The 27,139-nt window shown below is 46.5% G+C and overlaps 1 protein-coding gene across 1 annotated transcript in view; it reads left to right on the top strand.

The window, feature by feature from the left end:
• Nucleotides 1-20,041: 20,041 nt before the first annotated feature.
• Nucleotides 20,042-27,139, top strand: part of LOC125941324 (renin-like) — a 39,687-nt gene continuing 32,589 nt past the window's right edge. Inside the window, exon 1 of the mRNA XM_049658347.1 lies at nt 20,042-20,171. Coding sequence (XP_049514304.1) covers nt 20,042-20,171 — 130 coding nt within the window. The remainder of the gene's footprint in view (nt 20,172-27,139) is intronic.

Here is a 27,139-nt window from a genome sequence, read left to right on the forward strand (position 1 = left end):
GAGCCCCAGTTTCGAGCGAAGTGATACTAAACATGTGGCAACTTACGTAAAAGTAAATCTGCGTGTGAATTGGTTTGTCGCCGTCACGCTTAGGCCTGATTCACAGAACCATCATCCGCCCGATCTTGTCACTGTCACCCCACCAGTTGCGGTCAGAAGAAAGCGTGTCCTCGCCGGTTCATCTTTAAGAACATATGCTATGTTGGCTGATTATCTTAAGAGGAAGCTTTAGCTAACGCCAATTCCGATGCCACCTATGCAAATACATCTAAAACGCTGAAATTATTTTTACAGATAACACGATGACAGATCTTAATAAAAATTTTAAGGACGCTTAAGCTTCGCCTTTAAGAGTGGAACACGATAGCATTAAAATATCCCTCGCTGCTTATCACGCTTTCTTTCTCGTATATTCAACTTACAGTCCGACGCTTTCACGGCTGCACGTTGTGATTAAGTCGTACTTTACGGTTTTTCTGACAGATCTTACTTCGAAAAATTATTTAAACGCGTTGCCCCACGCCGAGGGCCTGCGTGGTCGGGGTGGTTCGGGATAATTATTTTTGCCAACGACGCCGGTGAGCCCGAGCCCACGCCGTCACCAACGCAGACGCCGGATTTTCTATGACACGGGGCCCGTAACGCTATCGCGTTGAAATTTGTTGCATTTGAGAGAGAAAGTAAAATTCTAGTGACTGTAGCAAGCGGAAGTTTGAATTAGGGCGTAAATTATTTTATGAAAGTTGGCGAAACTGGGTAAGTTAAAAATATACAGGACAAAATTTACAAATCTGTTACTCTGCACAAAAAAAAAAAAACATACATCGCTGTTCTGTAAGCTTAGACAGTTAGCGCATCCGCATTTATAGTGGACAAATTTGATATATTAGTTGGTTTGTGTAGTAGCTCCGGTTTACGAAATTGCGATATAAGTTTTCATTGTTTGTAGGAGTTATGAATTCCAGCATATCTTTCTCGCACATCTCATCTACAACATTTCAGTTGAACAACGCTTCAAGGGTTGTAAATTTTTATTTCGTTCAGGTTGCAATCGTAACACTAAAAAACTTTGCGTCTGGGCGTATTAAACGCTGTGACCATCCAACACTACTATAGGTATGTCTTCGTATGCCTCTGCGTGAAAGCCATAACAACGCTTTGGTCGAGGTATAATTTTGACCCCTTCAATTTAAGCAGACCGATATATTGCCAGTGCCGCCTGAAGACATTGTGGGCGGCACTGGGGGAATGCGTGGCGCTCCACATACAAATTTCATCCACATACAGGCTGATACTAACGCCACCGGGCAGGTTTCTACTTGGAAGTGAGTTAAATACGTCGTACCGGGCTCAGCACATGTGCTTGTGGTACTCTCCTCTCGATAACATAAATTGCCGTGGGGCCATTCGGAGTACACATGAAATGCTGGCTCGCTTAGAAGATTGTCCGCTGTCTACGCGTAAAGCGACGCTTGACGCCATGCTACCGGACGACACCGACAAAGACAATCTCGGCGTTGCCATCTACTTGTAACGTGCCGAAGAAGGTAAACAGCTCACCCGTCTGCGCATCAAGAACCAGCAGAGGACCGATAGCCGACACTACAATCTTCGACGACGCTAAGTCAAGTACCAGCCCGGCGACCGTGTTTGGGTCTGGACTCCGATACGGCGACGAGGACTTAGCGACAAACTATTACGTCGCTATTTCGGACCCATTAAGATCATCCGACGTATTGGCGCACTGGACTATGAGGTCGTACCATACGGCATTTCGCAATCACAGCGGCGCCGCGCACGACCTGAAGTCATCCACGTGGTGCGCTTTAAGGCTTTCTACGCCCGCTGACGAACTCGGGTACTTTGTTTCTTTTTTATTGTTTTTTTGCAGCGAAGCTGAAACGGGCTCACCTTTCAATCGTCGCGTCCGGAAATAGAAAAAAAACCTCTCATTGGCCGTATGCTGTATGTGCGAATGAAAGCGAGCGAGGGCGAGGAACGCGCGCTTTCGCGGTGAGCGAACGCACGGCGAAGAGAGAGATTGTGGTTGTGAAGAGCGTCTCTTCCTTTTTGTTTGTTTGTAGCATTGGGGCGATACTTTTTAAGCGGAGGCTATTGACACGTGTACGTATCTTTCACCGGTAACCGCTTTTCACCGGCTGACAATTGTTAAACGTTATGGCTAGGCACAGGATGCGCCTGCATGTATCGGAAGTTTCTCAAACGTTATCGATGCTTCTATCCGTTGTCTGTTGTCATCCAACGCTTATGTAATCTGATTGTATGAGCGACGCGAATTGTCTAGTACTTTCTGGAAGACACGCGGGCTCCAGGGATTAATCTAGAACCTTCGATTACTCATGTATAAAAGCCGACGCGTTTCGCCGCTGAGCAGATTTCGACGATTTCCGACTGCAACTTGCTTTTGTGGGCAAAGGTTCGCCCAATCAAAAGTGCGTTTCGTCATTCACAGTTTTGCGACAGCCTTCTTCAACGTCACTACTACGTGACGTTGTACCACGTGACGTTGCACTTATACCAATAACTGGGGTAAACAGAAACATTTCCTTTTCCAAGTAACTACAAATTGGGGTGGAGTCTTCAGGGTACCCAAGAGGCAACGGGGTATCAGTGCTGGAAGTAAGGTGGTCTGTGGGATAGGGGACACCGTGGCCGGAGGGAACCGGGGGATGCACATACATTATCGGTTGTACGAAAAAGCGGGCAGTCGATGTTGTACTAATTATAAAACGCGGCCCGTAGACTCCCTAAGCGAGCCCCCAAACCTACGTATCATTCCTGGTTCAAGCTTTGGTGTTCCCGTTGCTTTTTTCGTATCCTGGATGCGGGCCAAAGTGTATTTATTATTAACAAGATATTCAGACTTCTTAATTGCGCAAATGCGAACAAGAGCGCCACTCTAGGGGATAAAACATCCTCCTCAATGCGCAGATACGTAGCGGTGGTGTGCTTCTCATTCCTTCCATGTGGCGGCGCTGAGATTGGGAATTTTTATTGTGATAGCAAATATATGGACACTCCAAGCAGATTTTGCCAACGGCGTCGTCGTCGACGTGTCCGTCGCCGTTAGTTTCCGGTTTCCGTATGAAGTCCAACGGCGATAAAATCGTCGCCGCGCGCTGTATGCTGTATGTGCGATTGAATGCGCGCGAAGGACGCTCACTTTCACGGGGAGCGAACGCACGGTGGAGAGCAAACGCGACTTCTTCCGTCGCGCGCGAAAGGCCGTGGGGGACGGGAGGGAGGGAGCGGAGGCGACGTTTAGCTGCGGCACCAAATGCTTATCTTGCGACCGGGCGCAAGGGGAAGTGGCGACTTAATCTCCCACGCGAAAGGAGGAAAGCGGGGCGGGAAGGCAGCGCGGAAGGGAGGGGTTGCGGCTTCTGCTCTGCAAGCAGCCGCATACTTATACTTTGCGCAGCGCCGGGCGGTCGCGCGCACCCTATCTTGAAAACGATCTGCAACACGGCTCCTACCTTTGTATGCGCTGTGCTTTCGCAGCTCAGTTTTCCTTGAAGAGATCGACCGCACGAACCTTCGCTCGCTGCTGCAGGCGCGCTTGTTCACGCCAGCGTATTGACAGCGATTGAGTGCGGATTGAGTGTGATCTATTCATGTTTGCTTGTGCGCACTGACACCATGCTTGTTACTTCAGTTAGGAACTGAATGTGTCCAACCTTATACAGCCGATAAAACTGCTATCATTACTTCGTATAGTTCGCTGCTAATTATAATTTGCTATCGCAATTGATGCACCGCCTTTCGGGCGAAACTGCGTCATTTTTCCATCTCTTTTTTCTTTCTCTGTCAAAAGACAGTGCTGAACTGAGACGTCCTTACTTTGCGGGCGCTCCATCACAAGCCGTTTATGAGGCCCATTTTTTTCGCTTAATAAGTGCGACAATATGGAAAGTTCGGCTACTGTAAAGCGCGCTTTCCAAACATCGCAGCTAATACACATACATATAAAAACTACATGACAAGATAGTACATACAGGAAAATAAAAATAAATAATAAAACGCTTTCCTAATCGCCCAGAGTGAAACTTCCTAATTGCGCTTTACGAATGTACACAAATGTTGATAAAAACGTTGAATGACTACATGCCCAATAGAAAGTCCGCATGACAGGCACAATTTACCTGCTTGTCGATAGATGCGCCAGTTCAAAGCAGGGCGTTCGAGCAATCTGTTACGCGATATAGTTGTCATGATAGGAAAATGAGGCGAAATCAGAAACAGCGCACCAAACCACACAAAATATGAAATGTTACGATAAAATCACCAAGGAATTGTTGTAAGGCCTAATTTATGTAACTTCAATAGCACAAAGTAGCGACAGATGTAGTAAAAGCTGATTAAACCAAGCAGGGTCCTTGTTGCCTCAAAACACGGCTCGTAACCACGAGGGAAATTGGCCACACTGGATTGATTAAAAAGTACAACCAACAAAATACCGAAAGGTGAATCATTCGGCAACTAAATAACAGAAATTTAGAGGGCCTATGCATAAACTTAGAAAAAAAATTAATAAAAATAAAATAAAGTGCCTCCTTGTCTTGTCTTAAAGGGGATGGCAATGAAGATCTTAAAAACCATCATCATCATCATCAGGAGTGCGCCTCGATACCAAGCCCGGCAGCTCCTGCAATGGAGGCACGCTAGAAATCAGAGAAACAGAAAAGAGAATGAGGTGGCAGCTTGCACTGAAAGGATGAAACAAAAAAGTTGAAGTAGAACCCATCTGACATTAATGTCAGGGTGTTGTAATTAGCACCGAAGCAACATATCGAAAAACCTTATCACCCGCCAAAAAGCATCATGCATGATGTGTGCGTGAAGCCAGGCTCCTATCTCACTTATCCCTATAAGCACGCGGTTCCATCCAGCGGCACCGCAGGAGTCTGCGAATGCCGCGTGTCTGAATATATATTTAGACAAAATTGCGTGAATGTACGTGTATGACGGGGGTTCGAATGTGCCCAGTAACAGATAAAGTTTAAAGGAATATTTTCGTCAATGAAGGGCACCACATAGTGTAACACATCCAGGCTCCTAGGTTAAAGCAATTCATTGAATGCGGCACGTCCCCAATGGACCATACCAAGTGACACATATTGGCGACAAAGTAGTTCACTGAGGTAAGGCAGTAAAACTTCTTGTTGGGCGAGTTGGTTGACCCGAACTGAATTCCCTGTAGCGCAAATACGGACAAATAAGAGGTCAGGACAGAACGTGGAACGCAGTTCATTATTGAGCAGTACATAGTTTTTCGCACCTGGTTTAATATTAGTCAGCGGTGTTCATTGTAACATGTAATAAATTAGAAGGCAGTGGAAATCATGCGCAGGACTTATCCTCCTTCTGATTTAGACTCCAATACTTTTACACAGACATGGCTTTGAAATTACTTCTGTTGGCCCTTGTACCGGTTGTATACGGCGGTCCTTCGATTGATGGGAAGGCTGCTGCTGCAGAAGCCAATAAGCGTAAGTACGCATGTAAAACGTTTATTTCGTTATTTTTTATTTGTGTTATTTTTTGCCAATTTGAGTTTTAGCTTTCATTTTTTTTACTTCTATTCAAGAGTTGTGATCCATTGAGATGACTATTGCTGCTGGGCGCCGCATCACCAACCTCTTATGATTTAGAGGTCCGTTCTTGTTTATTACCTGGGGCTATAGGGGAAGGTTGGCTGGTGATGAGCCCACTATGCCATTATAATAGCTAACGCGCGCACGTATTAAAAACTACAAGACAAAACATTGAGAAAACAAAAATAAAAATATTTAAATAAATAGTTTCACAACTGCAAAGAGTGAAACTCCCTAATTACAATCATCTCTTTGGCCTTGGCCTTGGCCGGCGGTGTACGACTCTAGATGAATGTTTATACCCCAGTGGTTGTGCGTCTCGACGTGATCAAGCTCATCGTGCTCTCCTTACTTTTCTAGAAGCAACGAACTTAGGGGCACGTTTGTAACCCACAGCAACTATTTCTTTTATTTTACATTCTTTAGTAGCTTGACCTGCAGGGACGGGCCCTACTGTATGTTGTACTTTATTCTTTGAGATTTGTCATCTCGCTCTTTCTCTCCTCCTTCCTCCCCTCCTTCCTATCTTTCATTTCTATGCTTGTCTCGACCTTTCCGAAGAGTAGGCAGGCGTTGTGCCCCTTCTGGTGGCAGTTGCCAGCCTTGCTCCTCGCTTTCTCTTTCCTGTGTATATGTTTACAAATAAAATAAATAATATAATAATAATTACACTGTGTAAACATATACCAGGTGTTTCTGCGAAGATTTTAAGAAATTCTCTGGTTAGATAGCACCATTGTGCTCGTTGAAGTGGTCCACTTGAAGTGGAGGGCATTACTGCGCGAAAAATTCAGTAATTGGCTTTTTAAATAATTAGGTCACAGCACACATCGTAATATACAAATATACGCATTTACGCGCAAAACAATGACTCCATATGTTATACGCATAAATGGAGAAGTAATTGCTTGCGAAACAAAACACCGCTTCCTTGGAGTCATCATCGATCGTGATTTGTCTTGGACGCCACATATTTCATATATGAAAAAGTGGTTGACTGCAATAGCACACGTATTCAAATTTGTCGGTGTAAAGTCTTGGGGTGCATCTGTGCAATCGATGATACAGCTGTACCATGCATTATTTATGGGCTTCCTAAGATATAGCCTTCCGGTGCTGGAAAGCACCAATAAAACGAACCTTCGAACACTCCAGAGTATGCAAGCCTAAGTTCTACGGACGTGCCTCGCCCTCCCTATGTGTGCATCCACAGCGGCCACAATCACCATAGTACGTGTCCACCCTATATCAACGTACCCTGCAGACGACGCTCTAAGAGTGCACATTCGACATGTCGCAAGGACGCCCTTTCACCATCTTGCTTGCCTGCCAACAACTAGGCCGCATACGAGTTTAAGCCGTCTCCCGACTACTCACGGAGCATCGCTACCATCGAATTACGTCCCAGCAGCATGGCCTTCGGTGCCACTGTGGTCTCTGCATTCACCTAGAATATGCCTCACCATTCCAGGCGTCAAGAAGAAGGCACAAATGCCGTCAGCAGCATTAAAGTAGGCAACATGAGGTCCACAGTGACCGCTTACATGTTTACACCGATGGGTTGGTCATGTACTCCAGTTCAGCAGCTGCAGTATTTGTCCCAGCAAAATCTACAGTAATAAAATTCCGCGCATCCCACTTCACATCGACGACGGCTGTCGAACTTACAGCTCTGTGTGCAGAAAATGAAATTTATCCATCAGGAACCACCGCAGAAATGTTCTATCTTCTGCGATTCCAAGGCCGCCTTCCAGAGTTTGCTCTCTGCACTACGCCGTGGACCCCACGAACGACTTATCGCATACACACGCGAAATTTACCACCTGGCAGTTGACAAAGGACATGGCATCGTCTTTCAATGGCTTCCAAGTCACTGTGGTATCCTTGGAAACCAGCAAGCAGACGCAGCTTCTCGATCTTCACATACCAGTGCCGATTTCGTCGCTATCCCTATGTCCAGAACAGAGGCAGCAGGAAAGCTCCGTGCGTTTGCTCACGAGCTTACGTTAGCCCTCTGGAATTCAACGGACTTCAAAAACCAGCGCCTCTGTTCCCTGGAACCTAATTTGGAGCTCCGCTTTTCACATGGCTTACCACGACGGTAGGTAACTCTCATTTGTCGGCTATGGCTTGGAGTAGCTTTTACCAACGCGCACTCCTACCTTATCGGAATGGCCACAACTCTAGATTGTGAAACTTGCGGGTGCAAAGAGACGATAGCACATCTTCTGTGTGATTGTCTTCGTTTTAGTGCACAAAGGAAAGTCCTCAGAACCACGTTCGACAATACACCCTTAGCTGGGTAACCCTTAGTATAGGTGCACAAATTCACATTTATAAGGTACATTGTAACTAATATATTATAAGGTACATTGTAACTAATACAAAATATAAGGTACATTGTAACCAATATATTATAAGTTACATTGTAACCAATATAAAATAAAAGGTACATTGCTACCCTTAAAAAGATGTAGCTTTAGAGGTTACGCTGTGGTCTTCTATTTTCTAAAGCAAATGTCTAAAGGACGTGTTAAATTTAGAGGTTACTTCAGCAACTTATAAGGATATTTTTCTTTTTGTTTGCATTCTATTTTTATAGCCAACCTAGAAAATTTCCAATGTTCCACTGCAAAGTATTTGCATCTCGAACTAGGCCGATATTGTCATGCCTGCCGGTTGACTGATATGTTTCACCTCAGATTGTTATGCTTAAATCACCTCAGATGTTATGTTTAAATTGTGGGACTAAAGAAGAGACTTCCACTGTCAATGCATTTCATTAAAGCTTTGAAGAGAGCACATAACTCGCTCGAATTGGTATTGACGCAAACATTTTTCTTTCAGTCCCATAATTCAAACTTATGCATGACAATCTGTGGTGAAAAGAAATCAGAGGCAACTGACAGGCATCACAATGTTGGCCCATTCGACCTGCAGAACGTTTTGAATCATGACGTGTTGATATATTTATAGGTTAGCTATAAAAATATAGCGCAATCACAATAAAGACATCTGAATAAATTTCTGAAGTAACCCCTAAATTTAACATAGTCTTTGGGGTACAGTCCCTGCTTGACCGCCCTTATAACTCAGCTGTAGGTTTCAAAAATATAGTGCCTCTGAGTTAGTGTCCCTCCAAAATATGTGGAAGCCAAAAGTGTCTCCAGTTCCTAGAATATTACTTGCGCACAAAAGTCACTATTTATTAAAACTCCATCTTCCAAAGGCACAAAATTACTTGAAGTACACACTCAATGAAGAAAACCACATGGGGAAGCAACATCTTCATGAGAAATGTAGGTTGGCTATAATACGTAATTAAGTTCAGGCGAACAAAAGCATACTACAAAGCGCTGCTGGCAATAATATGGTGACAATGAGTTGTTTAAATATACTTGAAGGCAATGTCAGTATTTCATTTCCTAACTATGCGCCTGAGCCTTTGTAATAAGCTGTTCCGTTTAATATTCAGTGAATGTTCTCGAGAAATAAGTTGGAGTACTCTCAAGTACGAAATTCTTTATTACAAGTATTTTGATCAACAAGATATAATACAAAAAATACGATCCATGAGACCTCCCCTATACAGTCATCGAACCACAACTGTGTGAAATGACAAACATATCACAATTGATGCTATTTGATAACTGCAATACTAGATTTCTGCACAAGCGCAGAGACATGCAGGGTGTCCCAGCTATCACCAGCACGATTTAAAAAAAGAGGAACGGTGTTACGCCAAGCAAACCTAGTGGGTATTGTTTCTGGTGCAGTGGAGTAGCCGCCAGTAATTTTTTCGTTAGTACTTATACTTTCGTTGTACTTATAAGTACTTATACCAGTAGGCACATCAATCAAATAATAGGTGGAGTGTTTTTAATGAAGGTATTTGTGAATAGATGTCGTAGAGAATGTGCGCTCGAAAAGCCGATCGAAACTAGTTCTCCAAATAGCGACAACATTTTATTGACAGAATAAATGGAGTGCGTGCAATGAAATATGGAACAGATGTTGAAAATTTCAGGTTTGATGTGTCGCCAGGTAAGAGTTATGCGGGGTCATTACGCATACGGCGCAAATCACTAAATGTCTGTAAAATACGCTTTGGAGTTCTATGCGGTTTTCAACACAGCGTAGTTTCGGAACTATTTAGCATATCTAGGTGAATTTTGCTAGAAATTATTATTTTATATTGGAAGAAACGCACTAGAATATTCCAATGTTGCTGATGCTCTGCCAAGCGCCTTTAAATTGCAATTTTGCGCTAACTGCGGCTTCTATACCGGCCAGAAGTTAGTGACCGGCGATCCGTCGTCCATTTGAAGTTCTTTACTCTAAATCACATTTCTTCGAAGCAGACCTGCCCAGTCAACCAGAGCTTTCCAGTCGGCACAAATGCTTCAAGTAACGGAAGGTTTCTTTCTCTGCGTCGTTTGGCTGCCAGTCAGCGCAAGTTGGGAGATGTGGTGTCGACTAGAATTAAGGAAAGTCCTCTCTTTCGAAAACAGGATCTTCTTAGGTTACTTCACATGGGGCTAGCGTATCTTGGATTTTCAAATCTTTAAACCACTTCTAGAAAGAAGGCGTTGGTTAAGTCGCTTGTAGACGTCGTATGAACATAAAAGTGACAGCAAATTGTGCCTCTTGATGCAGATATGTTGCAATAGTGAGCAACTAACGCTATAGTAAAAATTGTTATCATCATCATCGTCATCATCATCAGTCTATATTTATGTCGACTGCAGGACGAAGGCCTTTCCCTGCGATCTCCAATTACCCCTGTCTTGCGCTAGCTGATTCCAACATTGTGAAACAACGACTGAAAATGAATATAACTAACGATAAATGGGTTGGGATATGAGCGCTTCTGTCACTGTTAACCTAAAATTATGGGGTTTTACGTATCAAAAGTACGAGCTGATTATGAGGCACGCCGTAGTGGAGGACTCCGGAATAATTTGGACCACCTGGGGTTCTTTAACATGCACGTAAATCTAAGTGCACGCGTGCTTTCGCATTTCGCCCCCATCGAAATGCGGCCGCCGTGTCCGGGATTCCACCGTATGACCTCGTGCTCAGCAGCTCATGTCACTGTTAACCTATCCCGGGCTCCCGCGAAGTGCTACCTAAATTTAGCACCGCACTCGCTGTCAGATGGCGCGAAGTGCCCGGTTTCTGGATGGAGGAAAGCTATAGGTCGAAGAAACAGGGAGAGTAGCGAGCCGCTGGCTATGCGAGTACGGCGCCTGAGTTTTCATTATTGTGGTATTTGGACGAGCATAAGGGGCTACAGGCCTGGGAGACACTGATTCTGGGAGGCTTTTGAAAAACGCTTTATTGCCCACTTGTTCTCAGGCGGGTCCGAAGCAGCCGTACAGACAACTCCTTGGAGTGCCACTGCTAGTGCCGGGCGTAGCGGCGCCCGAAATCTTAAGCACTCTTCGTGGTGATTTATAGCGGGCTTAATGTGATCTCACAGCGCGTCCGATGTTTGTTGTTCACCTATAGTTTGGGGCAGACCCGACCATCGGTTAGGGGGTGCAGCTAGAAGCGCGCCTTCATATTAATACCAGCCTCACCACCGCCGGGTCTCCATCACAATAGCTTCCTTCCCGCGCAAGAGCATATCAGGGAAAAGTTTGATTTCTTTTCAAGCACTCAGGGAGTCTTGGCACGTGGCTGACATCCTGAGACAGTTTCTTTTTTCTGTGTTTTGTATGCAGAAGTGAGTCTCCGGCGTTTTCGGTAGGATCTACCAAACAAACATCAGGCTGGAAGGGACACCTACTTTTCGAGGTCTGTCGCCAGTGCCGTCTGCACCCAATGAAACCGGAGCCCATTGCAGGCGACATCCGAAAGGGAAAACGAGTCAATCCACACTGTACACTTTGTCTTCGTAAAAGCACGTCCTGCCAATTCGAAGGCATGTTCTTGCAAGTCCCCGCACTTGGCTAGAATAAAGAAAACAGCATTCCGCAAACACCACAAACAGAAGCCAAGCAAGTCCAGGCGAGTAACCTGACCACAGAATATTTTATATTCAGTATACATGTATTTATAAAGGGACCAGAGTGACGACTAAAAGAAAATCGTTGCAAACTTTGGCAAGAAGTTTATAAAACAAATATTTATACTGCCACCTCAGTTGGATATCAGCAGTCGATTATATTTATTTGGCATTTGCTGGAGCCACGTCTGTGGTCAATGGAAAGTGACAAGAATAAATCATGATCCGGTGTAATCACAAGAGAGATTCCTCAAAGCCACAGACTGCAAGCACTTTCCTTTTGTATTGTGCTTTAAAACTTTTTGTCCAAGAGTTAGTTTTTCTGGGGGAACGTACACGACTGGGTGTTCGTACTCGTCTTTTCTTATTGACTGAGCACAGCCCCTAATCTAGTTTGGCTCACATCACATACAATAGGAAGGGTTTCGAACAGTCTGGACTAGCCAATGCCGGCTTATTAGTGCCGTTTAACACCATCAAAAGAGAATTGTTTGGCGCTGTCTGGTTTGACCCTATTGGGCTTATTATTCTTTAGCACACCCAGAAGCACCCTGAGCATTTTTAGAATCTGTTGATGTTGATGATAACCAACCACGCCAAATATAACACGAATTTATGTTTGTTTCTGGACAATGAAAACTTAATATGGCAAGTACCTTTACTTCCAGTGGGCTTCTATGGTCTTGGCTGATTCAGCGTTGAAGGTGGACCACCCCAGAGAGTACCAAGTGATATTCTTCGTCCTTTATCGATAGTGCTGCCCTGCGAAGCTTTTAAAACACCCTCCTATGGCGCCGCAAATGTTCCGACCAGAATTGTAAAACACCGCAACATCGTCCACGTAGGCCAAGGCAAAACTTTCTACACCTGCATAAACTTCATTGGTCAGTTTCTTTACAGCGAATTGAGTAATCTTAAAGTCAAATGTAAGAACCAGTGGTCGAAATATCTGGAAACCTTTAACACAGGGGGCTTGATTTCTAGGGCGAACTGCGAGTCGCAACTGCCAGTATCCCCGCTCTCATTATCGTTGCAGCCTATTTACCTTCGAGGTTCGCAAAATTAGCAATATTTAGCCTGTACGGAAGATAAGTCGACTGCAAGAAGACATGCACTGTAACAAGTCACATATCTACTCTATGGTGTTCGCACAATTACTTTGATGGACAGAGTACTCGCGAAGGTGATTAGGCAGAACTTGTCGTGGTGGCTTAGCAACTATGGTGTTGCGCTGCTGAGCACGGGGTCGCGGGATCAAATCCCAGCCACGGCGGCCGCATTTCGATCGGGGAGAATTGCAAAAACGCCCGTGTCCCGTGTACTAGGGGCAAGTTAAGGATGGCCACGTGGTCAAAATTAATCCAAAGTCCCCCAATATGGCATTCCTCATAATGAGATCAAGGTTTTGGCATGTAAACCCCGTAATTCATTCAATTCATTATTAGGCGGAGAACTTAACGTCATTCCACAGACTAACTCAGTTGAGCTGAAGCCTGCTTACTTGTGTGCCACAGTAAGGAAAACAAACAATACAGCTGACAGAATAGTTCCCCAGTCACCTTGTCTCCCGTAGCACAAAGCCCGCAATACGCGTTTCATCGCGGAATGGAATTTTATTCGCGTGGTTGTTTCTCAGGCGGTGGACAAAGCTATAGTAGATCTTGATGCCATGTTTAGGCTGGAAGGTAGTGCTCAATTCGCTGGCAATTCACACTGCCTAAATCTGATTGGATTTCACTTGGATATCCTACTCGCCTTTACACGTAAAAGAAAGAGAAAACCGTTTCGACAACCTTTGAGGATGCCTTTTGTTCTAGGGCACCCGCTCTAAGAAATTTAGTGGCTGAGCACATCAACGTTAACAATCACTTGTATCCAAACTTCATGGCAGGTGAAAGCCCGACAATGTGTATTACAACCCTTCTAAAATGTTCGATTATATTTGTAAATATTGTCATTGGTGCCTTCCTTTTCTCGTTTGGTCATCTAGCGCGTTGGCAAACGTTATAGCTTTGAGTGAACTCACAATCTTTAAATCACCCAGGCGATTATCATTCGGTTAGAAGACTTAACATTTTTTATGCCAGAAGGCCTGACCAACAGACGCAGTTGACTAAGTCAAGGAGACTCTCGGTACTTCCGGGGAACAACAATTTGGTCAACAGTCATTCCTTTCTTCCCGCAAAACTCGCGGTACAGCATACTGTTTCTCTACGAAAATATTGTGTTGTGTGTTTCCTGCTTGGAAACAGTTTCCCAAGATTTCGTCAGTGTGGAGTTGGCTTTTTGTGCTAGTATTAGAGTCGTCTTATCGAGTGCGGATAATACCACAAAATCACTGCTCGTTGGAGGAATCAATGTCAACTAGTTCATTTCATTTACCACCGTCTATAAAACGTGACCTTGGCGACTTTATTGGGGAGGACAGGATCATGCGGCTGCAATAGCTTCTGCGAGTGGCAGAGTGCGCCTCACACTTTTATCAAGTTCCCCCTTTGTCATAGACCACCTGACAACCAATACGAGGTCCATCTGAGCGGTTATTCCTGGCTGAAGGAAATCCTTCGATGTCCCGTTTGAGGAAACGTTAAGGGCGCCTCGGTAGGAGGTTGTCCGACATTGCAGCCTCGACTTTTATTTCGCCAAACGATCCTTTCAGAGTTACTTTTGTGAAGCGTAGGTTGATTGCGTCTTCTTGAAGTGCCTGTCGCTTGAATATGTAACCACCATAAACATCTCCTCATTCATGAGAGACGTGTGTACGACCTCATAGGGCGCTGGAGTGTTGCGCAGAACCTTAAACTTCTCCCCATTTACTTTCATAAAGGTAAATATTTAAGAAGCCTTCGTCTGTTTCGTAAACCAACAGAATGGGAGCCACCTTTTGAACCTTGCATCCAACCTACTAATATCCTGACATCTGACAGCGGTAACACAATACATAGTAGGCTGCCAGACCTTTAGGGCGCTTCTCAAGAAAGGTCGTCAGCTTGCAACCGACTTCTCAATAACGCTTGATCCGGCTTTTTGAGTGCCTCTCGGAACTCTAACTGAAAGGCCTTGGAATACCGCTTATACTTTCTCAGAAAAGCTTGCTTGACTTTTTTGTAACCATCTGCATATTCGAAACTAGCATCTTCTAGCTACGGCGAGACTAGTTTTGATATAATGATATTTGATATATTTGTCTTGATAAACTCACTTGACAAGACAAATGCATCTATAAGCTGTCACAGGTGTGAACAGAAAAACAGCTGGGAATTTAGCCGCCCTTCGCCTCCTGTTTGCTTAAGTTATGCAGAGTTGCGTTAACTTATTAAAACGTTGGGTAATACCAGTTCTTCCATAGGTCTGTCCTTGTAGCGTCGATTATGTTATTTCATTTTGATATCGTTTCATAGCTCAGGGCGCGTATTCGGAAAACCAGATATGCGTAGAATTGCTTTTAAAAGAAAAATTCAGTCGATCCTCACGCTCGACCTACCATTAGGGAAGTCTGCCGGCCAATCGCATAGAACAGTTACGAATGAAAAAAAAATTGAATTCTGGCTCAGGTGCAGATCAAGGCGATAGCCAATCATACGTTGTACAGCGTACCACACCTTCTTGGTGGATACTTTTTTTTCTTTGCTATAGCATCTGCAGAGGTGGGATGTAATACCCATTAATTTTTCATTGATTAGTGCAGGGTGGTTTCAAGCAGATATTGCCAAATGCGCGTGAAGTGATGCTCTGTCGAGAAGCAGAAAACTTCGTCTATTGTAAAACCTGTCTTACATATAACATTTTAGCGCTGATTTTGTTTAAACTGCTTTCACCTTGCTACTGCTTCATGGATCAGCTCCAGATTGGGGCGTCTACAAATGATAGCAACTAGCGACGTCATCGTGCTTTTCAGGTGCCCTCGCTGAAATACATATGCTGGACTGCCCAAGTGGCGAAACCCCTTTGCTATTGTTGTTCGAAAGGATGCGGTACTTAAAGATATTTTCGCGAATGGATTCCTGTGCCGGATGGTGGCACAAAAGGTGGCTATTTACAGTATTACGGGAATGAACCTATAAGTAATATTGCCATAAAAGGCTGGCTTCAGAGGATTCATACTTCTTTTTTTCACAGAACACTGAACAATGATGACGGCTGCTGCAGGATGTGTGCCACCATTTTATTATATACAATTTTCAACAGTGTATTTGCCTTCATCTGGTGCAATTTTTTTTGTATTTGTGAACAATAATTGTGTAGCAGCCGGCGGATCAGAGGCTGGCGGATTAGGAGAAGACAAGATGCACTAGTATAACCTTAACATGCTTCACAAACCGTAACGCAGCTAGATTAAATTTTTATATTCTATCGTCGAACAGCGCGTTCCGGCCCGATGCTCTCAGCTAAACGACACACTCACCTGATGTTCTATTCTTTTTCGTCCTCTTTCGCTAGACTTGACCTGCTGCATTCGCCGCCCCCTCTACCCTAGAGTCTGAGGTTCGAGGCGAAGACAAGTGAATGTCGAAACTACGAGGGATGTAAAGTTTCAGTTGGATAGCATGGGCGGGGAAAACACGGTTTCGTCTTTTGGCGCCAACTGTGGAAATAACCTCCTGACGGGAGGTAACAGGGCCTAGAGACTTTACTACACGAAATGGACCCGCGAACCGCGGCAAAAACCTCTGGGAACCTTGCGTTACACGCTGGACGCGTCGAACCAGTACTAGACCTCCTGGTTGAAACGAAGGGAAGGTGCTTTGCTGGGAAGATGAGCGCAGTTTTGCTTGTTGGTGTGCTTTGGCCAGCCGACCTCAGAAGCGAGTCTTTCGAAGTTCGGAGGCGCTGGCGCCAGGAGGACAGTGGTGCGGCGTTGCGTGACAACCAAAGAAAATTCCGTGTGAAAGCCTCAGCGCCCTTCCATATCAGCTTGAATGGTGATTCCCGTGCGATCTCTTGCTCGGACGTATTCAGTGCGAATGCTGCGGCCGCGACGCATTCGTCATAGTCGTTAGGAGTTGGACTCACGTATGACGACAAGATGTCCTTTATGGTGTGGTTTTTATTTTGTACCTGTCCTTTTGTTTGCGGATGCTGAGGGGTGGCGCCAGCATGACAACTTCCATGGTAACTTAATAAATTTTAAAATACGCGCGACATGAGAAGTGCGCCGCGGACGGTGATGAGCAAGCGTGGCGTGCCGTGGCGGAAAGCGACGCACTCGTCAAGGAAAGCTAGAACGTGCTACGCCGAAGTGTCCGGGACGGGTTTGACGTCGGTTCACTTTCTCAGGTAGTCCGTGGCTACGATTAGGAACTTGTTGCCGTGTGACGCACGTGGAAACGGTCCCAAGTGATCGAGTCTCACGAACGACCAAGGGAATTTTAGGAGCTGAGATTGGTTGCATGGGGACCGATGCCGGATTTATTACGGTTTTTCGTGCTTGCCAGACCATGCACGACGAAACGTAATAGGAGACATCAGTATGCACGCCTGCCACCAAAATATTTCCTTCATCCGTGTCAGCGTCTTCTGGAGGCCGAAGTGACAGGAAGTTGGAGCGTCGTGCACATAAACAGCACCGATTGTCGCATGGTCACTGGAAGGACGGGCAGGTACGACTCATTTTGACGATGCCGGCGACAAAGGATGCCATCTCGAACGACAAACGAGACTATAAAGCATTCACGACGACGCTTCGGGGTGCGTACCTCACCGGACAATGGTCGGACGATTTCAACATTTCTGCGTCGTGTAGCTGTGCTGTGCGTAAATCAAGCACTGCCAGGGCTGGTCAGGCGTCGCTTAGAGCCGCCTGCTTACGAGAGAGGTAGTCGACATCTCGGTGTGATTTCCGCTGCGATGGATTATAACAAAGTCGAAATATTTCAACTTGAGAGTCCACCTGGCGAACTTAGCGCTGTGTTTTCTTTGTTGTTCGCAGCCAGGAAAGGGCGACGTTGTCGGTGACCACAATGGCGGTTTTATCATAAAGGTACGGGCGAAGTATTTCAACCGCCTAAACTACCACTGAACACTTAAGTTCGGAGGCATGGTACCGGCTCTGCGGTTCACTGAGTCGGCGGCTAGCATAAGCTACCAGCATCTCCTCTCCGTCCGAGCTGAGTTGTAGAAGGACAGCATCGAGGCAGAGACCGTTCGCGTCGGTGTGAAGCACAGTCTGTACATTCTGGTCTGAAGGGCAGTCTTGATGTCACGAAAGGCAGCGTCTTGGTCAGGACCCCATTTCTAGCGTGCGTCTTTCTTTAGCAGTTGTTTAGAGGTGTGTGTGTGTGTGTGTGTAAAAACTTTTTATTTGCAAAAGTCCTGAGGCTCGACTATTTCAAGTCGAGGCGGGCCGCTCCCACGATGGCACCGTTAGGCCCAGCCCTTCAGTTGTTTAGAGGTGCCGTGAGAGAAGTAATGTCAGGGATAAAGCGGCGCAAATAGAAAGCAACTCCCCCCCCCCCCCGCCCCCAAAAAACAACAACAACATATACGCTGCTTTGCCGGGGTTGTAGGTGGAATACAGACAATGGCTTGCAGCTTTACGGGATCGGGGCTGACGCTTTCAGCACTGACCACGTGCCCTAAATAGGTGACTTCAAAGAAATCGAATAAGTAACTTTGAAGGCTTAAGCGGAGGTGAGCATCTTGGAGAGCGCGCAAAACTATTTCCTAGCGTCTGAGGTGTTCAGGAATAGTAGTGCCATATACAAGAATGTCGTCCAAGTAAGCCAAAGCCATTGTCCATTTCAGATGTCCAAGTAAGCGGTTCATTAGTCGTTAAAATGTAGCAGGAACGTTGGATAGACGAAATGGCACGCGGTTAAACTGGTACAGTTGGTCAGGAGTTATAAAGGCAGCTTTTTCTGCGTCATTTGGCTTTCGTTCTACTTGCACAATATCCAGAAAGAAGATCCAGCGTGGTGAACAAATCGGCCCCAGCAGGCGCTCAAGGGCGTTATGAAGTCGACACAGCGGATATACGTCCGGTTTTGTCACACTGTTCAGGCGACGGCAGTCAAAAGAGAAGCGAGTCGTGCCGTCCTTCTTCTTCACGAGGTCAACGAGGGACGACCACGGGCTAAATGAGCGGGATATAACACCACGCTTGAGCACGTCGTCCACTTTACTGGCAATTTCTGCGCGTACGTAGGCAGATACTCTAGCGGGTGGTGCCGTACAGGAACGTCAGACCCGGGGGCGATCCTGTGCTGAATAACTGGAGTGTGACCGAATTTCTTCGGTGATATGGTCACACAATCACGGTAGTTTCGCAGCAACGCTTGAATCCCGCATTACTGTTACAGAGTTATGTCGGCACCGAAGTTGAATTCGTTCCAGTCTAAGGAGGAAGCAGTTGGCGCCGAAGGTGCTGCACGCTGCACTAGTGCTACGACAGACGTTTCTTGTAGGTAGGTATAGGTTCTGAGAACGGTATCTAGATGGAGGTGCAGGTCGCTGCCGCAAAGATTGAAGACAAGTACAGCGAAGCTGCTGCCTGAAGAGCGAAGTAGTGCACGTGGCAATGCAAGTTAATCTCCAGGTTGGGAACAAGCCGCGCTTTCTACGAGAATATTTGCGGTATACATTAATGCTATGTAGCAGCACACAGACACCCAGACAGCAGATGAAAAAGGTATCGTAATTGTCGTTGTCGTAGTCACAGGTTGGAAGCATGGTGAGAATTCAGGAGCTTCAAGTTGTACCACCCCATTTAATTTAGAGCACTACACCAGCAAATTTGACGCACCTAGCCGCGTTGTTAAAATGCCGAATTGCGAAATCCATTTCGTCACAAAGGTTCTGAAAATTTGACACTTGCTAGCCAGCACAGCCTGCACCATGCTAAAAGCCCTAGAAATAAACTGATGCACATGCAAGTACGACAACCAGCAGTGAGGTTTATTGGATGCTTTGGGAACGGAAGGAGACGGTGTCGAAGTGGAAGAGGAGAGCTCAATGACGCAATGAGCTTCGCTAAGCTCCAGACGGACCCCAAACGTGGTGCACCAATCACATCCTAAAATCACTGGCACACACATAATATCGGACGACAAGAAACCGATGTTTAGCTGTTTTCCCGAGTGTGCACACATTTAGCGAGATTTCATCGATGCTTTGTAGAGCGTTCCCATCAGCCAGGATGAGGTGAGGTCGGTCGACTGGAACAGGCTTGTACGAAACTCTCCCAGGCAAAATAGCCAACGCGAGGAAGCTGAAGGCCGCTCCTGTGTCCGCCATTGCGTCTACCTGCTGAGGCAGATCCCCATGCTTCGCCGGCATAGATGGCATCTCTGTGAAGGGGCCCAGTGAAGTGAGAGGCGCGTCAGACAATACACGGGGTCCTGCCCTCGGCGGCCCGCATTGTAGCTTCCTAAAGGAAACTTCATAGCGACAGCCGAGTTTGTCGAAGGCTCGAACATTCATGGACAGTCCCGACCAAAATGCCCGGTATCACTGCTTCGGTAGCACAGGAGAACTGGAGAAAATTGACGGAGCCATCCGGGAGGAGCAGTATGTCGGGCCATTGACGCGGCTTCCAGGAAGGCTTGTCGGTATGCGTAGTCAACAGATTGCGAGCACTCTACTGGTTCCACCTCAAGGGCAATGACAATAGCTGATGAGCATCTTTAGGGTGAGCAAGTTGGACAAACCGCTGAACGTGTCTGTCAGCGATAGCGTCAACAAAGGCGTTTGCAGCAATAAGGTCCATGGTAGTGGTAGGGCAACCTGACAGGGCCTTTCTCGGTCATACAAGTCATGCATGCTAGAATCATGATCTGATTATCAGGCTCGCTATTTATGTTTAGAACACTTCGTTATGAGGCACTCTATAATAATTTTGACCCACCTGACTGGAATTCTTTATCGTTCAGCTAAATATAAATAGAAGCGCATTTTGCATTGCACCCACATGGAAATACGGGCACCGTGTATGATATCAAAACCGCGAGCTCAACCTCAGCAGGGAAATGTCTTAGCCTTTGGGTCACTGTGGACGGCACACCTAGATCTGAGTAACTTGTGAAAATTTGGGAAATATGAAAAACTTGTGAAAGTGTCAACAGGTGCGCTCTTGATTGTTTCGGCGTTGGTGTTCGCTTTTCGAAGTCACTGCAAGAAGTGCGTCTGGTAAATTACACCACAGTAACGTGAATAACGATTTTTTGCTGACGCGAGACTTTAATTACCTTGTGGACTTCAGAAACGTACGCTACTAGAATAATGACATTTTATGGACAGAAGTACTGATAACAATGAAACCGTGTTTTTGAGCGTAATGCTAATTTCTCTTCCAGTACACGAACAACGGGAAGCGTTGTGTGTGGCACGTTGGAATAAAGGAAACTGCCCCGAAGGTGAAAACATGTTATGTTTATTTGAGGGAAACACATATACAACCTCATTCAAGCACAAGTGCGGTAAGTGTTCCTTTCTGATGAGATAATGGTGCGCATCCCTATTGCAAAACTCAGTATCCAGTGCCCAGTGCCATGCCTGATTATGGGCCCAGTGTCACGCGCTGGATACTGGGACGCTGGCAAGGCGCGGCATACTGGGAGGCGCTGGGTGCGGGGTACTGGTGCGAAATGCAGCTCTAGAGCGAGAAATACGCGGTGCCTGGGTACCTTATATATTTTTTCAAATACAAAAAGGAACAGAGCGCGGTATAATGCAATAAAAGAAGAAGGAAAAAATGTAAAAACAAAAATAACCCTTAAGATTTGAACCCCCGATCTACAGATCGCAATCCCAGTACCTTACCACTAGGCCACGCCGATTCGTGGTTACCGATTCATATTTTGCCATGTCAACGCGCAGAGACAGTAGCAGCTTTGCACAGACGTCTCGCACAGACATGGTAGATGCGGTATCGCCTTCAACTAAAGCTTACGCCTCTATCAGAACGAAAAAGTTGTTGTCCGTATTGCATAGTATGCCTGGAAGTGCTGCAACACTAATTTGCGTTTGCTACTGGTATATTAATTACGAAAAAAGCCTTAAATGAACCGCCGACCCGGGATGTTGTACGGGCTGTTACTGCCGATTTTGACAGCCGTTTCTTCTTCTTCGCGCAAATGCAATGCAACATTTCCATAGCTCGACAATGCTTTTCAATCGACAGGTATGTTTAGCCACATATCTGCGTCAAAGAAGCGGTCGTTTAATGCGGCTGGCATCCTTCAGCAACAGCACACATAGGCATGTTTATAACGCTTCATATCGGCGCTCATCGCCTGCAGTGCTGACACCGTAGACACGAAAGAATTGTCTGTTTAAAAACACCGATGGGAAAGCGGAACTACAGAGTGATTTATCCTCGTTAGACTTGTTGATTCCTCAGCCTAGACGGGCCGATAGAGTGTAGACGGACTCGACGACTACGGTAGGCCTAGCCTTCGGGGGAAGCAAACGATCTCGGTTTGGGTACCTGGCGAATGAGCAAATGTTGGTATTTGAGCTTCAGAACCTTTTAAGTATTCTTTTTACTACACCAGGGAAAGTGGAAGCGCACGAATCGCCGCAGCTTTGTTGTCGGCGCGATAATATTAATCAGCGGCAGGCTTCCTGAGGTCCGTTCGAACGCGTCTGAACGGCTGCTGGATTTCGTGTCGACTGTACAACACTGCGACAACTCGCAGTCATCGCTCGCGTACAAACTACTAGAAAACGATGCGTTATCTGCGTTTGCGTAATTTAGTTCACGAATACAGCTGTCCGCACAGTCAAAAGGAAAATGTACAAAGCGAAAGTGATCTGAAGTGTCGCATATGCATGGGTTAGCTCACGCACCTTTATTCCAAACTGCAACACCGCCGGCACGAAATAGACATTTATGATCCCAAATTATAGCGCTACTTAGGACAGGAGTCTGTTTTTAGACAGGAGATGCCCACGAAATTGTATCAAGCGTTTAATATTCCACAGCACCTATACTCCGGCAGTGCGGCACAAACGAAACCAGCGCAGTCTCCAGTACGAGCCAGCGAACTCCAGCGACAACCAGCGTGTGTACAGAGCACACCAGTGCGCCCCAGCGTCATAGCAGTGAAACCAGCGTCTCGTCCAGTGTGACCCAGCATTTATCCAGCGATCTCACCAGTGTTGAAGTGACTCCCAGTGACTCCCCGCGTGCGCCAGCGTCCCCAGTGCCACCCAGTGCCAAAAAACGCGCTGGTTTCACACTGGAAGGCACTGGAAGACTGGTTTTTGCAATAGGGATGTGGGCGCAAATATGGCAACATGCCATAAATACCGGTGCTGATAATCTTGTTTGACCAGTCTTGTTTTAAATACGTCGCAGTGATTGGTGCGAATGCGCGAATGTTGAGCAACACAATAAAAACGGTGGCATTGTATGGAATTGAAAGTTGATGTTGGCCCGTCTACCAATATGCACTGCGCATTTTTTCTACGTGTTTTTATTACTTCGAAGAATTTTCAAAGAAATCCTACAAGACTTTTTTTTAATTATGTTACTGCAGATTAATTGCCTGCACCTGCAGACGTCACTAGCGAGATCACCAGAGGAATTTGTTAGCTAAATAAACTAGTCATTTTTTAAACAGATTATTGACAAACATTGCAGCAAAATTTCATATTAAAAGGCTGGAGGAAATCGTCACACAAAACCGGTTTCCTGTTTTTACATTCCTTCATCATTACCACGTGAAATTAAAGAACAGCAATCTAATTATTCGTTCAACTTTCCTCATAACGCACGCGGGTCTGCGAAGCGCAGTTGGCGGTCTAACCCCTTTGTGACGTATAAGGGTAAGTGAAGCTGTGGTCGCGCTTCCCTCTTCGCGCAAGCTAATGCCGACTGGCGCTTTTCGTAGCTCCCTATCGAACGAAAATATATTCAGTAGCAGGGGCGGAGCCGAGCCACATTCTTGTGCAATATATCCGTGGTAATTTATGTGCGGAGAAGTAATTTAAGTAAGTGTTCTAGAATTTGTATTTCATAAAAGTGTTTAAAGTAAATATATAAAGTGCTTTTATCATTGCTAAGCTGGGTAGAAGGATAATTAAATACGGAAATATTTCATTTTCCTTCTATGGGCGTTACGCTCGCTTGGTCCATTTACAAAGCACAATATATCGTAAATATCTCAACCACGACAAGTCCCACTGTTGCTTCATTTTATTTTAGCTCTCCTATCGCCCTGTTTTTCATCATAATCTCCATCATCACTTAACTTGAAATGTCTATCGCACATGTCAATCATTAACTGGACTTCAGCATTTTTTTCTGGCTCACTGTATTGGTGGCCATCTATTGGCCAACAAAAGGGCACCGTGAACTGCTGCGCCCCGTTTTTGACAAGGATTAAACTACGTCGCCTAATTAGGGCTGCCACCTTCGCTGCAAAAAAACGCCACCAAAATGGAGTACCATACGCAATAAAAAATGGAAAACAAAGTAAGCTGGCCAAAATAAACTGGCCACAACACCAAGTGATGCTGACGCAATATGCGTCACCAGCGCATGCGTGGTGCAAGAGTAGAATTATGTATACGCGCAGACTGTTCATGACCTGAGGGAAAAAAGCCGCCAGGCGGCCACAGAGTTCAGAGGCGCTCCTCGTGGGCTCCTTCTTTCACGCTATTTTCCGTGGACCAAGGCGAGGAAAGATCTTGGCTTTTGTGCTCGACGATTCAGCAAGCCACAAAGAACGGACTGACACCTCCCACTAAGCAGTGAGTGTTAACATCTCGTGGCTACAACCCTTGGCGTTAACCCTAACGCCGAGGTAGCCTGCCGAGCGCGTGGACACGCTCGGCTCGTGCCAGCGTGACATACGCACGGCGTCTGATTGAGAGCATCGCGTGCCTACTTCGACGAAGAAAGCGTCGAGGAAAACACCACCTGCTCCCCGCCGCCTACACTTTCGAGGAAAACAGATGGCTACCCCTCTACAAGAGGAACCGACAACAGTACAAACCGATGGGACGGGCGCGAATTCCGCAACGACGTCGCCACGGACCTGCGACGCTAACAGCTGGAAAAGAACCAAAAACTAACATATTGAATGGCTGCAAGTCCGACGCAAGACAAAACAAGCATCGGAACCCATAAAAGCGCACAACGAAATGCCGAAACAAGGGCCTAAGCCGACACCGCAACCATCAAAACAACGCATCCAGAAGATGCCGCCTTTCCCACCCGACGATCACAGGGTTGCCTACAGGCCATAAGTCGCACTTGACTTATCGAAATGGAACTTAACCGCAGTCACCCACGCCATCCGAAGATCCAGCGGCCTCGCGCAACAGAACTTCGAGTTCAGACGCAGGGGTCAGACGCAGAGGATAGAAAACATCATCATTGCGAGCACCGCCGACACTGAACGTGCAACCAAGCTCAAGAGCATAACGACCATCCAGTCAGGCGGCACCTTCTTCAACGCGAACCCCCCGTGAGACATCCCGATGACGTAAGCAGAGGTGGCATCTACGGTCCACTGCCAGGTACCACAAGTGCCGAAATCGTAACTGGCCTCAGAGTCCATCCGAGATACACGGTTCTCGGCGAACGAATTCTCGGTCGATCCTCCACGGCCGCCATCACTTTCGACGGGCCACACGTTCCGTACTACATCACCTACCAAAGTGGGGACTATCGCTGTAAGCCCTATAGAAAGTCCGTCCAGTACTGCCGGACGTGTGGTGCCATTGGACACAGAGAAGACATCTGCCCCAGTCCCAGAAAAGACTTCTAGTACAAGTGCGGGCAAGACGCAGTACCCGAGGATCACGAACGCCTTCCCAAGTGCAAAATATGCGAAGAAGCACACGAGACCGCCAGAAAAGAGGCCAAGAAGAAGTTACGACCAAACCCACCACCGTACCAAGTGAGACAACAAGTCATTGGAATTTAAGCAGCGACGACGAATTTCCCAAGCTAGAATTTCCCAAACCCGTCCACAAGCTCGGGCAGTGCACCGCGACGCCATGCCGGCCGAAGGTCTAGGTCTATCGCACAATCGAGGTCCAAGTCTGGCACAAGATCCCGAACGCGCTCAATTCAGCTGGCCAACTATGCTGCTGCAGCACGGGGTTACTCTCACAACACGAGCACTTCGGATTTCTCGACTGCAGACACCGCGGCGCTCAGGGCTCTGGAGAACATGGTTCGAAACCAGCAGAAGGCGCTGCAAATCCTTCGCTACCAGATCCAAAGCCAAGGCGCCGTCATCGACAAGCTCACACAACTATGCCAAGAACGAGAAGAAATTATACACAAGCAGAATGACACCATCCAGAAGCTCACTCAATTATGTCAAGAACAGCTACTAGCTAAACAACAAGCCAAGAACCTCACGAAACAAGAAGTTGAAGCTGTCGTGGAGGAGAAGATCGTCCCCGTCATCGAATCGAAACTCTAGGCTCCAATTGCATGGAAGCTCATGGCGATAGTTGAGCCCAAGCTTGAAGCAATTGTACAGGCGATAGTTGAGCCCAAGCTTGAAGCAATTGTACAGACGAAATTGCAGCCAGTCAATACCCAAAACGGCAACAAGTTCACGACACTCAGCCACACCATGGACACAGATACAGCCCAAATCAATGAGATGAAATCCCAACTCAATAACTTCATAGCCCATGTCAAGAACAACTACATGAGCCACGCGGAACTTGAGGAAGGGTATGGAAGGAAGAAACCACGGCCACACAGCAAGAGGCCTTCCCGCTCGAACTCTCTTGAACGGGAGCACGTTGACGCACCCGGGACTCCTGTGGATGTCAACCGCTAACTTCAAACCTCTCATTTCGCATTCGTCTTTCCGCATATGGCACTAGAACTGTAGGCCCTAGAGCCTCGCTTGGCAATTCTACAGGAATATCTAAAGACAAATCAACCAGACATCATTGCCCTCCTAGAGACCAACCCAAAAAAATTAGGCTTCCAGGATACAACACCCTCACCATAACGACAGGAACCACCATACTTCTCAAGAAGCCAATTACTGCCCAAGAACACAAGATAGAAGACACCACGATTGAAAACACTATCGTGGAAATCATTCGCGACCGCAAGTCGCACCAAAGCCTCTACGTGGCTAACGTATACAGTCCACCGCGAGACCAGCTCGCGGACTACGATCACTTCATCCGGGAACTCCAAAAACGCACAAGAGGCCACCGGCTCATAGTCGTAGGGGACTTTGACGCCCCGCACACCGCCTGGGGCTACGCCACTACCACGAAGAAAGGCGCGAGAGTCCACGATGCTGCTCAGCAACACGACCTCACTTTGTGGAGCGATACGCTCCAGCCTACGAGAGTGGGAAACAGCATCTCAAGAGACACCACCCTCGACTTCACATTTACGCGGGACGTAAAGTACTCGATATGGTCCTGTCTCGCCGACACTCTTGGTAGTGACCACCACATCGTTCAACTCGACATCGAGCACACGCGTCGACCGGCCAGGACTGGCACGGCAAGGCTAACGGAATGAAATGCCTTCAGACCCGAGCACGACGATGTAACCACAATATTAGACATCGACGCCTGG

This window comes from Dermacentor silvarum, chromosome 11 (assembly GCF_013339745.2).
Source record: "Dermacentor silvarum isolate Dsil-2018 chromosome 11, BIME_Dsil_1.4, whole genome shotgun sequence".
Lineage (NCBI taxonomy): Eukaryota > Metazoa > Arthropoda > Arachnida > Ixodida > Ixodidae > Dermacentor > Dermacentor silvarum.